The 19263-nt window shown below is 36.6% G+C and overlaps 1 protein-coding gene across 12 annotated transcripts in view; it reads right to left on the bottom strand.

Moving 5' to 3' along the window:
- The window catches only part of RIMS2 (regulating synaptic membrane exocytosis 2), a 627382-nt gene that overhangs the window by 159876 nt on the left and 448243 nt on the right, over positions 1-19263 (bottom strand). For 10 of the 12 annotated variants that reach the window (XM_063451151.1, XM_063451153.1, XM_063451154.1 and 7 more), the window contains one exon: positions 18282-18391. In XM_063451151.1, the coding sequence (XP_063307221.1) occupies positions 18282-18391 (110 nt within the window). Of the gene's footprint in view, positions 1-12970; positions 13004-18281; positions 18392-19263 lie in introns of those variants that run through there. The other 2 variants (XM_063451164.1, XM_063451161.1) reach the window with 2 other exon arrangements.

Raw genomic sequence — 19263 nt, 5'->3', positions numbered from 1 at the left:
TTAAAGAAAATTGATTTCCAGGAATACTGTAACACTCATATTTGCTAATGAAGTAGATATAAGTCACCACAAAGGGGGAAAAACAAGACATGAGAGTGGAATTGACAAGTGAAAATTTTGACAAAAAAAGTTTAGACGAGACAATAAGGTGGAAAGGAAGTCAGGGTAGGAGGATACAAAGGGTTGAGAAAGGCAGTGCAGTGGAAAATTGGTAAAGACAAGAATACAGAGGACAAGATAGGTAGAAAGCAGAGAACACACATAGCTTGTGGCAGGAAATCGGCAGAGCAAATGTGGGACAAGCTCAACACAGAGAGACAAAGTGGGGAAAGTTCAACACAGTCTATAGTGAGACAAAAGAAGAAACAAAAAACGCAAGCACAACAGTAAAGGATAATGTGATTTTAGAAAGCACGGAAACCCAGAAGGAATAGAACATATGAACAACCTAAATAATGTAACATTTGCACATTACAACAAATTAAAAATTGCCAACTCATAAAATCATTTCCATGAACAAAGTCTTTAACCCAAAGTAACCATCTCCGTTGCTGCATTTTGCTATACATAGAGGTCTTCGTGGCTGTGAATAAGGCCTAGATTTCTACACAATAGTGCTCTGTACCAGAAACACTAAGAAACTTAAGAAAATCATAGCTTTTCTGTCCTACACTATTCAAAAATGCTGGAAACTTCAGCCTGACATCCCAAAGTATCGCAATGTTATTAATTCATACAGTGAAATGTACTAGACATAAATAAATGATCACATGGATGTTAAGTAGCGATCTCGCTGTCTACTATGTTCCAAGTTCTTTTAGGTATCATATTAGAATGTTTCCAGCTCTTATTTTTATGGGAAAAAAAAACCTCTTTTCTTTGGTGTAACATGCTGCAGTCGACATTCCACTTGCACGCACCTTCTGGAGGTTACATAATAGAAAGAATAAGAGGAAAAGGTTTAGTTCTGTCAAAATAAGTTCCCAATATAAATCCACTGTTTGAAATTAGAAAATCAAGTTTTCTAATCCCTCAATGTATGATGTGTGACATTTAACTATGCATTAAAACGCTAATGTGTGTTGAAACTGACATTGCGCACTACGGGGTCCCTGATTTCAGAGAAGCCCTGGGACATGTACCAGGCTGTCCTAAATGAATGGGAGTTATACTGTGGAGCTGCCATTAATTCAGTTCAGTGACAATGGTAGACATGGAGAGAATTTAAGGATGTGATTCACTGTCCTCCTCTTCCAGCATATCACTAAAGGGAGATGAGCTGAAATAAGGACAGCAGGATCGGCGTGGTTAAGTAAGACCCATCATTTTGGAAAGACTGGGACAGATACAGAAGTGTAGAGAATTGATACACACTTTGTAAATTCTAGCTCAGAAGAGCTGAGCTAGAAAATCTGATGAATTTTGGAAATTCTTTTCAATTTTGGTTACATTGACCTACAATTTCCATTTCTCTTGTCGATTTTGCACAGTGCTTCTTAATAGCCTCATAAATGCCTCCATACATTCTATCAACCCAACTAACCACTGAAAGTCACAATGTCTTTGAACGGTTACTTACTAAAGTGAGAATTGTTGGCTATTCAAAGTGAATGTTAAAGGTAAGGCCAAAGTAGCCAAACTGGAAGCATAGCTTACTTGGACAATATTTCCAGTTCAGTTAATTTGGAGTTAAGTTTGAAATTCACTTTGAAGTAATTTTAACCCCTTAAGGACACATGACGTGTGTGACATGTCATGATTCCCTTTTATTCCAGAAGTTTGGTCCTTAAGGGGTTAAATCCCAAACAAGTCTCACTAAAGATCATGTTTAGAGTTTTATAACAGATGGAGCAAACCAATACTTTGCTTATCTCAGTAACATAAAGTCATTGTCAGTGATACCAGACAAAGTTAAGTTACTATTTCAAAAAGCATGTTGGCTGCTTTAACCAACCGTATCTGTGTCGGATCGCTGATCTGTATCTAGTAAAACAGCTATGTGGCACCCTCTTCTGGCAGGTTTAGAGTATTACTGAAAAATATTTTATTCCCTTTTCTTAACACACTAAACTAGAGATTTAGATCAGGAAGAAGGAAATTCTAGCCAAAATAGCCACGTTTTAAGATTTCTCCAATTTAGGTATGTTTCCAGCTCAGCTATTTCTCATTATTAAATGAGAATACTGACCAAGTTTTTTATTTTGAATGTACACGATGTACAACAAACGTATGAGATCATACATATAGACACATCTAAGTGTTTGACTTTTTGTACAGGGTTAAAAAAAAGGGAGAAGGCGGTGGCACACCTAGACCACGCATTTCTTACTAGTGGTACAACTGTAGACCAAAATGTACGCACAAATATATGCAACATACAGAATAAGGGAACATAAAAAATCTCAGCAAACAAATATGGGGATTTGGTTATACCGTATTGCCATACCACTTTGTCACAGTATCCCAATATTGGTGGGTCCTATGCTAATTTTGACCAGGAAGATAAACATGCTAACTTACAATACTTACTGTTTAAAAAGCATCCCGAGATTCTCCTCAAATGCATACTTTCTTGTGGTCATTTAGAAAGGGGTACTTGGATGGGGAGGGGGGGGGGAAGGGTGTGCAAAGGAAAGCTAACGTCTGACTTAAGTCTCTGGAAAAAGTTTAAGCCGTCAGTATTACATTAATACGCTGATCTCCCATGTTAAAATTAATGTAGATCCCACCGATTTTGGGGTACTATCACTTGGTGGGGCGGCTTAACAGAATCCCATGAGATAGGTGATTTCAAGTAGTCTTCAAAGATTTGTAAGTGTATTTTTTGTGTGTGCGATGTTCCTTTATCATTATACATGATGTTGCGTTTCTCTTTAGCATAACAGAATAATTGTAAACCAACAAAAATACTTAACTGCTGCTCCAGTGCCACATGCTAAAAATCTATCTCCTCTAATGTCTTTCTGTTGTAAATTACATAAATCTAAATCCTCTGGGTGTATAAACGGCTTCTAAAAAGAGGACTAAATATAAATCAGCTTTATTCACTAAAGTCAAAGTGAATCTAAAATTTAAGAGCCAAAATAGCCAAACTGAAAACAACTGAATTGCAGATTTAATCCAGTTTAACTATGTTTGACTAAACTTTGAAATTCCCTTTGAATTGCCAACAATACTCTGATAATAACCGAGGGTCAATCACGTTGTACGTTTATACATACATGAGTTGATCTGTGCCTTATTCAACAGCAGATCATGTTTTAGAATCCCATACTGCATGGGCAGTGATGTCATCAATGACAGGGTAAATAAAAAGATGGTAACTTGATTGCAGTCTGGGGACCCTGATCATCCTCAATGTTAGTGGAAGTTACATTCCCAAGCAATACCCACCACCATTTTAATGACAGGTGCTGAAATAGCTGAGGTAGCAATAACACATGTATGTAAGTACACAGTAAATACCTTCCCTTGATGCCCTACACTACTGTTGTACAATACCTACACATGAACTCCTACATTACTCTAACACACTACGTTATCAGTAACTACACATTCACCCCTACATTACACCAGCTCACAACACTATCAGCAGACATTAAAGGACCACTCTAGTGCCAGGAAAACATACTCGTTTTCCTGGCACTAGAGTGCCCTGAGGGTGCCCCCACCCTCAGGGTACCCCTCCCGCCCGGCTCTGGAAAGGGGAAAAGGGGTAAAACTTACCTTTTTTCCAGCGCTGGGCGGGGAGCTCTCTGCCTCCGATCCTCCTCCGTTCCGCCCCGTCGGCAGAATGCGCACGCGCGGCAAGAGCTGCGCGCGCTTTCAGCCGGTCGCATAGGAAAGCATTTACAATGCTTTCCTATGGACGCTTGCGTGCTCTCACTGTGATTTTCACAATGAGAATCACGCAAGCGCCTCTAGCGGCTGTCAATGAGACAGCCACTAGAGGATTAGGGGGAAGGCTTAACCCATTTATAAACATAGCAGTTTCTCTGAAACTGCTATGTTTATAAAAAAATGGGTTAACCCTAGCTGGACCTGGCACCCAGACCACTTCATTAAGCTGAAGTGGTCTGGGGTGCCTAGAGTGGTCCTTTAACTCCAACATTACGCATTAAGTCCAACATTACCCTGTCACTAAACATTGAAGGGACAATATAGGCATCAAAACAACTTTAGCTTAATGGAGCATTTTTTGTGTGTATAGATCACCCCCCGCAGTCTCACTGCTCAATGCTCTGCCATTTAGGAGTTAAGTCACTTTGTTTATGCAGGTTAATGTGCCTATGTAAAGAAATACTAAAGTGAGAATTCCAAATGAAATTCAAATTTAAAGGGAAATTATAGGCACCAAAACAACTTTATCTTAGGGAAGCAGTTTGGTGTATAGGTCATACTCCTGGAGTCTCACTGCAGTAACTGCCATTCAAATAATTTTGTTTACACAGCCCTAGTCACACCTTCCTTCATGTTACGAACACAGCTTTACAAAATACTTCCTGTAAAGAGCGATCCAATGTTTAAACATCCTTTATTGCACATTCTGTTTTTGGAATTTCTTATCTGCTGCTCTGTTAATCTGTTAAAAGCTTGCAAAACCTTGCAATAGCCTCCTGTGTGTGATTAAAGTTCACTTTACAAAGCAGGAGATACCAACTTCTAAAGTCAGTTAACATCTCATTGAAAATTAAACCTTTTGTTTTCATGCAGGCTGTGTCAGTCACAGACAGGGAAGGCGTGGCTTGGGCTGAATAAACAGAAACAAAAGTGATTTAACTCTTAAATGGCAGATCATTTGAGCAGTGAGACTGCAGGGGCATGATATATATACCAAACCTACTTAATTAAGCTAAAGTTGTTCTGATTCCTATAGTATCCCTTTACCTCCTACACACATTAACATATTCTCACATCCATTTCTGATTTAGTCCAAATATCACATCATTCATAACAAATTATTCATGAATATATATATATATATATATATATATATATATATATATATATATATATATAAAACCTTGTGTGTGTGTGCGTGTGTATATATACAGTGGGACCTCTGTTTACAAACGCCTCGGTTAACATAATTTTCGGTTTACAAATGAAAATCCATTGAAAATAATACCTCGGATTACAATTTTTTTTCGCAATACAAAGCAAGTTTCCCCAGGATGCATTGCACCTGGGAGGTTTATAGCAGTGACCCCTGCATGCTGAAACCTGTGGGTAGCACGTGGCGTTGAGTGTGCAGGTGTTGGAGCGGCTTTTGCATCGAGTTTTGGAGCCATTCTGGAAATTGTTTGCAGTTGTTTTGGGACTTTTTGGTGCATTTCTCAAGCTGTGGAAAGGTAGAGAGCTGAGCTTCATCGTTTGCATGCCTTTTATTGTGTGTTCTGCATTGTGATTGGTTTCCATCCCAGCTCATTTTGACTTTTTCTGACCTCCAGAACGGATTAATTGGCATTCCAATGGGAAACCGCGTTTCGGTTTACAAATTTTTTGCAATAAGAAACGTCCCGGGGAACGCATTAAATTCGTAAACCGATGTCCCACTGTATATGCATGTGCACAACTTTTGCTAAACACAAAAACACAGAAAACACAGAAAATAGTCAGATTGTGTAACTAAAAGTCTATGCCACACAAGAAACAAAAGCACATGCAGCACACCATTTGAAAGGAATAGTAATGAGCTAACGTGTTAAGATCAGCCCAATCAACTAACTACTTAAATAACTTGCCTTTTCTCCCATTAACAGGTGGACTTTGCTGTTTCTCCTCAAAATCTTTGTAACATTAAAAGAGAGAATAAATATTAATCAACAAGACTACATTCTAGGACAAGAACTAAGAAAGCGCACCAGAGGCAATATGAGGGGACATCACATGGGACACGCACAGATTCATTGTGGCATTGCATAGTTTTTTTTTACAGGTTTGGACATGAAGTAAGTCAATAGCTTAGATCAGGATTTGCAGCAGCAGAATCCAGAAAAAAATATTTGAAAAAATCTGGAGAAATCCAGGGGCTCCAATTCGGATGAATATTGTTACATTTACAATCAACATTAAAACTAAGCCGAAATGAATAACCCTAATTATCACCAAATTTATCCCTCTCCAAATGTATATTAACCAGGGCCAAATTCATGGTAATTGTAGAAATGTTAGGGCTTTGCTTCACACTCGTTCATTATAAAGGACTCCTACTGTTACACTGTAAAGATGTGTGTAACTAAAATACCAGTGTGAGAGTAATGTAAGAATTAAATGAGCACTATTATCCACTGAGCTAAACAAACCAGGAAGTAACAGGATCGGATGTCTGATTGAAAGCCAGGGGGGTGTAACAAGGTTAATTTATAATAATGCCATTTTCTAATTAATTCTGCACTTTTTATAAAATAAAAAAAAAAAAAAAGGACACACTCTTCACACAAAAAGCCCTTCAGCACGCTAAAGTGTTTTAGGTGTGTGGCGTGTCCCTTTAACAATACTTTGAACATGTAAAACACAATCCAAGCTATAGCACAGTGACATTGCATCGCATAAGGCATATTCTTACACTGTAGATGGCTATAAAACCACCACCATTTAGTAAATATGGGCTATATATCCTGCAATAAATATGTTAGCAGAGGATGTTGGGATGCTCATTTTCGAGTTGCAACTAAACACTATGCAGACCTATCACTAAAGGGTTAACTAATCATCTACGATGAGACCAACCTGCCTCCACTTCTGAGCCCTGATCTTCATCATGCTGAAATTCGTCTTCTTCATTTGCATGCGCAAAGGCAAAGAAAATGAGGGGGGGGGGGGGAAACATGCGCACACGGTTACATAAAATCAAAAGAAACAGCAGTGACACATACATGAACATCAAGACATTAAAACAATAAATATAAACTGCTATTAATTAATGCTCTGAGGAAATGTCTTCTTAACTGGGCATTATGGATAACGCACATTGTAGGGCAGCTCTATAGTCACTGCTGTTCTGCGTAATATACATACCTAACTTAATCATTTTATTGCTAAAAAAAAAACTAAAAAAGACAGCATACCTGGTGATGTCGTGGTACATCTATTTCCAGACTAGGCCCTTGTTCAGGGCAACCTTCAACCAGGAATCCAGTCTCACCATCAGGACTATCCTGACCACATTGTGACGATGGCTGGATGTAAGCTTTATAACAAAACATGGCTAAAGAATAAACCTGGCCACCTTAGGTCGGTGATGGCTAACTTTGCCACAGCAGACATTAGTAAACCTTATTTCCCATCATGCACAGCAAGCCTCAAGTTGACTGAGCATCATTGTAAATGTAGTTTACAAACATGTGCAGTGCCAAGATTAGCCACCAATGCCTTAGGAATTCTCACTACCACACAAAATGTATGCTAGAATTTAAACCCCAGTTTTTGAAGCACTAGATCAATTATCAGTCATAATCCCTACACATTCAGGAAAAAAAAAAGAATTTCCTGTAATGCATATTTTAATTTAAAAAGCAAAAGTGCTGAATGGATGTATGTAGAACTAAGAATTAAAAGAAAAAAAAAACATTCAGGTGGGCTCTGTTTATTAATGGGCACGAAAGACGCAATCATAACATCTTGATCCTTGTAAACTTTAAAAAAAACTGTGTATTTGACTAAAGACTAAATTGTCAGGATTTCAAAGTGAAATACAAATTTTGGATTTTATAAATATATATAATTATAATAATATATATAATATATATAATTCCCAGGGCATATTTGAGCAGGATCCTCAACATGTTATCATTGTCTAATTTATTGTTAAATTCTCCCCTTAATGAAATTCTAAAGCGGTGAGGAATAAGTTGGCGCCATATAAATGTCATTAATAATAATAATAATAATATATGTAATAATATGTAATAATAATAATAATAATATGCTGTGCAATTTTGGGCACCTGTTCTAAAAATGGATATTATGACACTAGAAAAAATGCAGAGGAGGGCTACAAAATTAATAAAAGGTATGGGACATTTTAGAAAGATGAAAATAAAATTGTTTGGTTTAGACCAGGGGTAGGCAACCTTCGGCTCTACAGATGTTGTGGACTACATCTCCCTTGATGCTTTGCCAGCAATATGGCTGTAAAAGCATTATGGGAGATGTAGTCCAAAACATCTGTAGAGCCGAAGGTTGCCTACCCCTGGTTTAGACAAAACAGCACCACAGGGGGGATATGATAGCATTAAAAAAAAATATTTGGGGGCAATTACAACCATTGTCTGGAAATCTGCTCATAAACAAGACTTTTCAGAGAACACGAGGCCACTCATTTAGACTGGAAGAAAGGAGATTTCGTCTAAGGCAAAGGGAAGGTTTTTTTACAGTACAAATAATAAGGATGTGGAATTCCCTGAACATGTGGTTTTATCAGAGTCCACACAGGTGTTTAAACAGCAACTGTATGAATACTTGCAAAAACGTAATATTCAGGAGGATTTTTTTCCTAGTTCGTTGAAAAATTGGAAAGCATCTAACACTGGGTTGTTTTTTTTTTTTTTGCCTTGTTTTGAATCAACAGTACAAACAGATGTGAAAGGGTCTGGACTTGATGGACACATTTCTGTTTTCAGTCTGTGTAACTATGTAAAAGCATTCTGAGTGCAATTTTTTTCCATTCTGGAGTGCTCACTGTAAAAAGAATACTGGAAAATCTAGTGTATGGTGACCCAGCTGTAAGTCTATATCCTCTTTTTTTTTTTAAATCGAGAATCACAGTGAAATATTCTACACTTTTCAAATAAACAAATGAGCCGCATGACATTATTTTGGCTGTGTATTATACCTTTGAGATCAGGCATGCTGATACTTTTCAGTACAGGGAGAAAACTAACCAAGACAACGGGAACACAGCTATCTTAAATTAGCTGAGTGATCTCTAGCATTTGTAAGTGGAGGCAACATAGGAAGAACAGACAGTTAAAGCAATTAAATCTGCAAACCATTTAAATAAGTGTATTATACCCCACCCAGTGGTCAGATATGGAAATACAAGTTAAAACAATAGCTATCAAAATGTGCCAAGATTTCAGCAAGCACAATGGTAACAGAAATGCCCTATGCTATAAAAGTAATGGTACATAATTGAAGATAACTTAAATTATCCATGTAGGCCTTTAATAGGGAACTTTGAAACACATATTACATGACATCAGAGGAGTGTCAGACGGGGGTTTAATTTTATTCTATTTTTTTAAAGCTTAAAAATTGTTCAAAACGGGGGCCATTAAGCAAATAAAAGCAAACAAAATCTTTACTCAAGAGGTGAAATTTCTGTCCCTGGCCACACCATCCCTCATCAGACACACACATTACATTAGGGATTATATACCCAATCATAGGGTACTGAAAACTGAACAGCAACCTTTTGGCTAAATTAGTCAGGCTCCGTTTAATAATTGTTTTTAGCATTTTATTTTTTCATAGATTTTGCAATTTGGTTTTTAATCCACTATAATCTGGTTTGGTGAATTAACCTCAATTTTCTAACTGCTAAACGTCATCTCCTCTAATAATATTTAGGAATCGACAAGACACCACTTTGTAAAATGTATAAAATTGTATGTATACATATACACACACAGAGACATATATACATATTTATATTATTATTTTATTTTTATTATTAACTTGTATACCTAACGTGAAGATACTCTGTTAAGTACTTTGTCTTTGAGCCTAACCCTTAGCACCCTTAGTAACACAGAAGTGTAAATTCTGCAATATCAAGCTGGCCGGAGAATGGACAGTCTGTGGGTGCCATACAAAAAGCACCATTTTTTTTGTCAAACTGCTCTTAAACAATTTGACCAAAAAGTTGGACTGCACCCATTGACTAATAGGAGTCGGACCATAACCACGACATGGAGCTGGTTATGGTAAAATGCCACTGCAAAAAAAAAAATTGATTGTTTTTGCTCTTCTTTTATTTTTCATTGCAATAAAATCCCTTTACACTGTTTAAATGCAATATATACTGTACAGAGTCCTAAGCACAATACACACATTTCCTGGGATTCTAGATCGGAATGATATGCTGGTTTTGGTTTGCATCGAATTACATAATATTTGGCACAGATGCCTGGGCTATATAACGCGGCTACATTAAAATCAATTTTAAATTGTTGTTTTTGTTGAATAACACAGTGCAAAAATAAAATAAAAAATTGTGATTGGCTGATGTCTTCAAATGCTGTAGATTTAGATTTTTCTCTCTATCTGTCACTGACAATTTGACAGTTGTGATGCAGTTTTTAGATAGCCCCTCCATGCTTATCATTACAGGTGTTAATTACAGCTGAAGTTACCTTTGCTGAGCTAGACTTAGATAACAATGATATTAATCTGCTGCCTGAAGCTTACAGAACAAGTCTAAATCAGTTCTATGGTCTAACTCACATATTATACAAATACTGTATGTCTGTGCAAGGAGAGAATACACACATAAGGGGTAAACAGAAAACAGTGAATACTCCCTCTATCCTCCCCCAAAAAAGAAAAAGTGAATTTATAACAGCACCTCAACTCTGACAAGAGGAAGCACTCACACCTTTAACAGAAAAAAACAAACAAAAAAACAACAGGATTGCAACTGACATCTTAAAAGCCATTGAAAAGATTACAATATATTGCCTTTTAAATTTTGTAAAAAAATAAAAAATAAAACAGCCAGCAAAGCAAAACAACATAGGATAACCACTTACCATCTAGCCAATCAAGGCTGTGCATAAAATGGTGGGCAAAGGGTTAAACAATATGTGAGGTCTGTATTTAACGATGTGTAAGGTCTATGTTAAATATTACCCTACGGTAAAATAACGGTGTGTAAGGTCTATATTAAATATTACCCAACGGTAACATAACGGTGTGTAAGGTCTGTATTAAATATTACCCCACGGTAACATAACGATGTGTAAGGTCTATGTTAAATATTACCCTACGGTATCATAACGGTGTGTAAGGTCTATATTAAATATTACCCCACGGTAACATAACGGCGTGTAAGGTCTGTATTAAATATTACCCCACGGTAACATAACGGTGTGTAAGGTCTATATTAAATATTACCCCACGGTAACATAACGGTCTGTAAGGTCTATATTAAATATTACCCCACGGTAACAAAACGGTGTGTAAGGTCTATATTAAATATTACCCCACGGTAACATAACGGTGTGTAAGGTCTATATTAAATATTACCCCACGGTAGCATAACGGTGTGTAAGGTCTATATTAAATATTACCCCACGGTAACATAACGGTGTGTAAGGTCTATATTAAGTATTACCCCACGGTAACATAACGGTGTGTAAGGTCTATATTAAGTATTACCCCACGGTAACAAAACGGTGTGTAAGGTCTATATTAAATATTACCCCACGGTAACATAACGGTGTGTAAGGTCTATATTAAATATTACCCCACGGTAACATAACGGTGTGTGAAGGTCTATATTAAATATTACCCCACGGTAACAAAACGGTGTGTAAGGTCTATATTAAATATTACCCCACGGTAACATAACGGTGTGTAAGGTCTATATTAAATATTACCCTACGGTAACATAACGGTGTGTAAGGTCTGTATTAAATATTACCCCACGGTAACATAACGGTGTGTAAGGTCTATATTAAATATTACCCCACGGTAACATAACGGTGTGTAAGGTCTATATGAAATATTACCCCACGGTAACATAACGGTGTGTAAGGTCTGTATTAAATATTACCCCACGGTAACATAACGGTGTGTAAGGTCTATATTAAATATTACCCCACGGTAACATAACGGTGTGTAAGGTCTATATTAAATATTACCCCACGGTAACAAAACAGTGTGTAAGGTCTATATTAAATATTACCCCACGGTAACATAACGGTGTGTAAGGTCTATATTAAATATTACCCCACGGTAACATAACGGTGTGTAAGGTCTATATTAAATATTACCCCACGGTAACATAACGGTGTGTAAGGTCTATATTAAATATTACCCCACGGTAACATAACGGTGTGTAAGGTCTATATTAAATATTACCCCATGGTAACATAACGGTGTGTAAGGTCTGTATTAAATATTACCCCACGGTAACATAATGGTGTGTAAGGTCTATATTAAATATTACCCCACGGTAACATAACGGCGTGTAAGGTCTATATTAAATATTACCTAATATGACCCCCACTGTAAAAAAACATTGCAAGACATTATCTATGGAGCCTGTGGTCTTGTGGGATTCCCCGCAGATCTCAGTGTTGCCTTTGCACACAAGACTACAGCAGTGATTGCTGTATGATGTTCCTGGCAAACAAAGGACCTACAGCAAACAGATGGCAGTGGCTGTAAGGAACACAACTTCAAGTAGGTAAAACCTACCTCCCACTTCACCCCTCAGACACCAGACCCTAACCAGAAATATCACCTTTGAGTTTTTTTTGCAAAATATGCAAAGGCCCTCAAAAGTGACAGATCCACCTTAAGACAGCCTATAAACAGTACCCTATTAAAAACTTACTTATGATCAGACTCAGAACAGACCCACTCCTACAATTAACAGTCGATACAGAGGACCTTAAATTACTAATTCGAAAGTGTCATATCTAAACTGTGGCACATTGGCTTTTATGAGATCATCACATCATTCCACAATTTAAAAACAATGCATCATTTTGCAATGCCTTCTGTTGGCTTCATGCCTTCTGTTGGCTTCATGCCTTCTGTTGGCTTCATGCCTTCTGTTGGCTGTATAGATGAATGTTTTTTTTTACATTTTACCTAGACCAGTAAAACCATACACATGAAAAGGTATGTGCAAAATTCGATGACTAAACATCAATTGTAGTCAGGTTTTTTTAGTCTGGTTACCCAAAAGGGCAAATTAGAAAAAAAACAACAAAAAAAAACATGGTTGTGTACAGACCTTCATAAAACTCTCTTTTCTTGTCTCCATTTTCTATGGAAAGCAGAAGAGGTATCAAACACAGAGGGTCAAACCAAAATGTTTAGATGAAGGCTTGGTATACAACTTCATAAGCACATTGCATGTGATTCTTCAGAAGTTTCACTGCAAGCCTTGTCTTTGGGGTAGCTATCATGTAATTTGTACGTATGTGTCAACAAAATGCCCTCTCTCATCCCTTCATGTTCTGCCAACCTTTCCAGAGAAAAACTGAGCAGACCCTTCAGACCTTACAATGTATTCCTGGTTTTATGGCATGAGAACAGAGGGCCTCTTAATATTAGTGCCAGTGGCACACTCAGAAATATTGAGGCAGCAAACGGTCCACCTTGGTGGAGATCTTGGGACCTTGTTCACTCAGTGAAGCCTGAAGATGTGTTTTTTACATCAACCATGATTTACACCAGTCACTTTCCAGGAGCTTTCTACATGTTATATAAGTACTGTAATTGCATTGCATTATTTTATATTACCATTATTATTATTTAATATTAAAGTTTAGTAGTAAAGGTTATCCATTTATTTTACCTAACCTAAGTCTCTGCTTTTAGTCCCTGCATATGTTTTAAAAAGAAAATACCAACTATGATGCTGCAACGCATGACTTATTATCTGTATACATTTTCAAGATAGCTATAAAGGTTACTTTACAGACATTGTCTCGTTAAAAATAATAATGAAACTTAAAAAATGAATAATTATTATTACAGAGGAAAACTAATAATGTCGCCATCATTATTGATTTGATTATTTATCACCGTATAGTTTTCATTAAGTTAACAAGTCAAAGGTAATGATAGCAATATAACATCAGATATAACATGCTCACTTCTGGATTTAACCAAGTCATCTTATTAACCAAGATCTTATTAGTACCCAACTCACTGATAGACAATCTATCGACTTCAGAAGCATGCAGCCTTTGCATCTGAACATGTATTTCACAAGTGATCGATTTAATATTTTTGGATAAGCTTTTCAAATTATTATTTTTTATAAACTTTAAGAAATTAAAAAAAATATATGTATTAAAATATCAAAAAAAGATATGCATAAAATAATCAATATTTCAAAAAATATTAAAATATTTAAATATGTTTTCAAAATAATAAATCATTTTAAAAATGTATCAAAAAAATTAAATAATTTTAAAAAAGTATCCAAAACTATTAAAATTGAGCCCATGGTGAGAAAGGAGATCTGTCTCTCTTCAACCGGTTAAAGATTCACTATATTATACATAGATACTCTATATTTTTAAAAGATTTATTTACAGCAGTCACCATTAATGTCTATGAGAATTTTTGTAGATAAATCATTTGAAACTTCTAGCAAGTTGTGACCATTTGAAAAGATTATCCAAAAATATTAAATTGAGATCTAAGTTGCTAGCACTGTCTAAAATGTCCTCAATGTGTTTTCTACCATGGTGTTCTCATTATTTATTTATAAAATATTTTACCAGGAAAGATACATTGAGATTTCTCTCGTTTTCAAGTATGTCCTAGGTCCAGGTTCTACCTGTAGGACTCCCAAATATCCAAATTTTCGTGACCTCTCTCACTGCCTCGACTTTTGATCCCAAATTGATCTAAAACAAGCAAAGCTCAAGTGTGTCATTAGATGCTCAGAGCATTAGGATCCTGGAAGGGCACTGATATAGTGCTCCCTCCAGTGTCAGCTGATGGTATGATGGCCTGGCTGATGAATAGGCAGCCTGGTGAGTATTCACCCAAGACTGTCCTGTCCTGGGTGGATCCCATCCTTTAGGGTAGCATGTCACTGGCCTGTCTCCTCTCCCTTCCATCACGGACGTCACTATACACAGGACGCCAACGTTGGGAGGTATGCTACATGGCATCGAGGTATAATACATGGCATAAGGTATTTCTATATACACAATGTATTCTAAATATTCTGCTAATACTAAAGTAGTATGTGTAAATTCAAGACAAATTGTCACTTCTCTAAAAATAACAGTTCTTCAGTTCTTCACCCCAGTAAAAGCTATGGAGATGTTTATCTGAGTGAGGAAAACGGAAGAGGTAATTTTAAAATATACTTGCCTTGCAGTACTTGAAGATGAGGTGACATCATTGTCCCCTGATATTTTGTGCATGTTTAAGCACCTCTGGGAATTATCTAAGATAAGTATGCACACTTGGGTATCCCTTCCAAAATGTCTCAAGTGTTAAATAGCCCTCATGTAGAAGTTAACTATTGGACTGTTCAAAAAACAAAAAAGTGACTGTTCTATTTTAAATAATTGCTTAATATAGATACAAACTACCAAGCCTTTTCTTACTATGTGTTTTCCAGTGAAATAATTCAGCAAAGTTTTATCCTTTAACCTTGTGTTTGAAATTGATTCCTTAACGTTTCACAGGAGACACTGTCCAGGACATTTAAAGCTTGAATCTCAATATCAGTCTGACAGTTAACTTCACCCGAGGCATTGTACGATTCTCCAGTGATGAAGAGGGCATCAGGTTTATGAGCTAGACTCATGAAATTTTGACATATTTTAGGAGTTTTATGTTTTACCTCTCGCTTAAAAAAAAAAAAAAAAAGGTTGAACTTATATTTTACCACAATATTCTCACAAAGCGTTTTTAAATGTAAGTCAACATTCAACGCTGTCATATCGGTTTAAGTTCTGTAGGGCAATCAAGGTATAAAATTAAACATATAGAGCTTTTAAGCTGTTGGAGGAACAGAACATTCTTTAGGAGATAGACCTGCTGTACATCATATAATATGCTATAAACACGGTTTATTTCTTGGTTAGTACCAAGCATGTTTCAAATGTTGTGAGAGTTTAACTTTCTGCAAATTGTAATGATGTATGGTAACAACCTATGCTTTGATATGGATGCTTATAAAGAACAAAACTTAGGATCCTTATCAAAAATATTCATCAAAAGGATGCTTTTAAACCATTCTTGTCTAGTGAAATGATTTTTTTTTTCAATAAAACAACTTAACAGATACAATCAATCCCATACTTATAATAATAATATATATATATATATATACACTAAATTTATTTTCTTTATTTTTTATGTTATGGTGTAATAGGTTTGGAAGAAGCTAGGATATAAAATATATGTTCATCACCACACCTGTTTTCTTAATTATTAAGCTTTAAGTCCACAGAAAAAAATTCAAGTTCAGCAAGAAAATGATTTTGTAGAATGACAATTGTTATAGGTTACCAACCAAGATAAATAAACAAATTGTTGGCATGGCTTGACGCTGGAAGAAGATGGCCGATTGAGCACATTGACGACTGCTAGCTGCATAGTCTAACCCCTTCCTAACAGTTTCCCTGTTCACAAGGTTCTTATGTACACATTGTTGGATAACTTGGGCGGATCAAGGACCCATTGGGGGCTTGCGGGTGGGTTGGCTGAGGGAAGGTGGGTGGTAGGTTGGGTGAGTTTGGAGGGCAGATGGTGCTTTGTGAGCTGACCTCAATGGCGGTTACTATGGTGCGGGACAACATATGGCCCACATGGATGGGGGGCTTGAGATCAGATGGGTTTGCTCACCTTGATGTTCCATATTTTACCTACTTACTAATATACTACATTCCTCACTGGGCTACATGCCATTCTCCTGGTGCCTCTACTAGAGGGGAATGACCTCCATCCCAGTAACAGTAGTAGCAGCATATTCCCCTTGTCTGGCAATTCCCTTCCCCAACCCCCTTACCGCTGACCCCCTAACCTTACCTCTGTTTTTTTTTTTTTGCCACTTGCCAAAGCAGAGTAACCTTTCTCACAGTTAATGGTAGGGGCTTAAACTCCCCGATGAAGAGGTTCGGGCACTGCTCAAATTGCTGGCACATAGTGTATCAGTCACATTCTGCCAGGGGACACACTTTTCTTCCCCAGAGGTTCCATGCTTCTCAGTCAAACACTATTACTTTGGCTTCTTCTCCAATACTTCTATTTTCTTCTATTAACATCATAATGTTATTTATGTGATTGCTATGTATAGTTTGTTTAAACAACATTGTATTTGCTCTACTGTATGTATTTGACCGTTTTGCTCAATAAACTTTTACCGACAAAAAAAATAACCAAATCATAACTTCACAAGAAATTCACATTTTTGTTTTAGAAAAACCATTCACGTTTTATAAACTGCAATGGATGTAACTATTATGTAATTATGTAAAATGCAATTTATTTCACTAACAAATGAAAAACTATTGGATGTCAATTGACATCTAAAAGATAGGCCAGAAAAGTCAATTTGGAAAAAAGAAAATTCAAACACACAGCTCTGGGGATGACGCTAACAATTTCAAACACTAACAAGTGAATGTCAACCGACATCCAAAATTTAGGCCAAAAAGGTAAATTTGGAAAAACTTCTGAACACACAGCACTGGGGTTTTTCTTTCAAGTCAGGTGTTCAGAGGTAAATTAGCAAATTCCCTATAAAGTCACCACAAATCATTTAATAAAAAGGCCTACAGGTGTTGTTGAACTTGGGCTTACATTCATGAAATTACTGGTGTAACTGGTTTTGATACCTTGTCCTGCTTGTTTCATTAGTTCTTACACAGTCAACACCTGTAGTAGCCTACTAATTGCAAGTCAATGTCTAAAACAGTCTTTTCCACAGAACTTTCCAGAGTCTTTATCTAGCAGTATAGATGTTAGAGAATGTCCCTTAATGCACTGCAAGCCCTAAGAGCAATATAGCTCACAAACATCTGAGGTCCCAAGCTTAGCCAGTACTGGAAGGCCACAAACAGTCCCAATAAATTATTCTAACACAGTGCACTAAAACAGTCCTCAAAACAGCACTAAAATTCTGCCTTATCCACGAAAAAACAAAAATCTAGAATATTGCTTATCAAAAACAAATCTAAAATTCTTAAATCTACACTGTATATTGTAAATACACTAGACCACTGTTAGCCAGCAGGTAACTCTCCAGCTAGCAAAGCATCATGGGAGTTGTAGTTTAATCACCAACATCAATTAAAAAGTAAACCGTTGGTATTCAATGGAAAGGACCAAAAGGCCTAACAAGGTTATTCGCTAAGGATTGTCAGGAATTCAAAGTAAATTTGAAATTTAAAATCAAAATAGTCAATCTGGCAGGGTTCTCCATCAGCTATGCTTTGAGTTAGGCTACTCCGGCTTTAAATGTGAAATTCACTTTGGATTTCTGACAAATCTCACGTTAGTGATTAACACTTCTAGATTACTAAACAGCATGGGTTTCTTATAGTTACCTGAAGACCTGCACTTACTTCTGTCCAGTGTTCCCTTTGGAGGAAGCTGCGGTAGCTGTCGACCCCGACGACCCGCTAATGGTGTGCCTGAGGGACTTGTTTGAACAGAGCCAGTACGAGGATGTGCCCTACAAAACACATGTTTAATAAAGTAGAGCAGTTAGAATATGAGCTGGACACAAAATACCTATCTAAGCGATCTAGGGACATCCCAACACATTGTATCATGCATTCCCTCCAGCACTGAAAGGGCCTAAGAACATTCTGTAATTTTAACTTCCACCCGTACTTCTAAAATCGTAAGTGCAAAATAAATTAATTTATTTCAATACAGAAACACAATAAGAGTCAAACCATACTATTATTGCTGTATTTGTTCTTTTGATGTAAAACCAGTTTTCCTATTTACAAATGTGTATTTTACACCTTTCCATATGTTCACAGAATGTTAGATATTTCCAATTATCTGGCATCATTTTGTAAAGTGTACTCATGGAGGCAAGTAAATCTAGAAAATAATGCAGGCTTTATTATAATTATCAAACGTTTTCATTTAAATATAAGAGAAACGGTGGAACTACAATGATCTTTATGTCCTAACGCCCTGATGAAGCTTATGTGAGTGAAATGCATGGGTAGCAGTCAACCTCTGTTTCAGAAATGTCTACGTATAAAAGGGGGAATGGTAATATCCAAATTTAAAGTGAATACACCTGACACTGATCTTGTGGGCTCAAGGAAGAAGGGCAGTCTAAAATGGTACCATTGATTTAAGTGATAGGACATTTTCAGGTCAAGTTTGAAGGAAGACATGAGTAGAAATAGAACAGCAGAGAAAGCTGAATGCATATTACTCCTGAATTTAGGTTATTCAAGTTTAAAAAAATAAATGGAAAAATGCAGGTATCTTAGTGATCTTGAAGCATAGATGCTGCCACTGAAGCCTTGCAAATGAAGACATTTCTCCGGAAACAGCACTATTTACATTGTGTAATGTAAG

This window comes from Pelobates fuscus, chromosome 4 (assembly GCF_036172605.1).
Source record: "Pelobates fuscus isolate aPelFus1 chromosome 4, aPelFus1.pri, whole genome shotgun sequence".
In the NCBI taxonomy this organism is placed as follows: Eukaryota; Metazoa; Chordata; class Amphibia; order Anura; family Pelobatidae; genus Pelobates; species Pelobates fuscus.
Note: the sequence above shows the minus strand (reverse complement) of the source record. Positions and strands in the feature narration are given on the sequence as shown.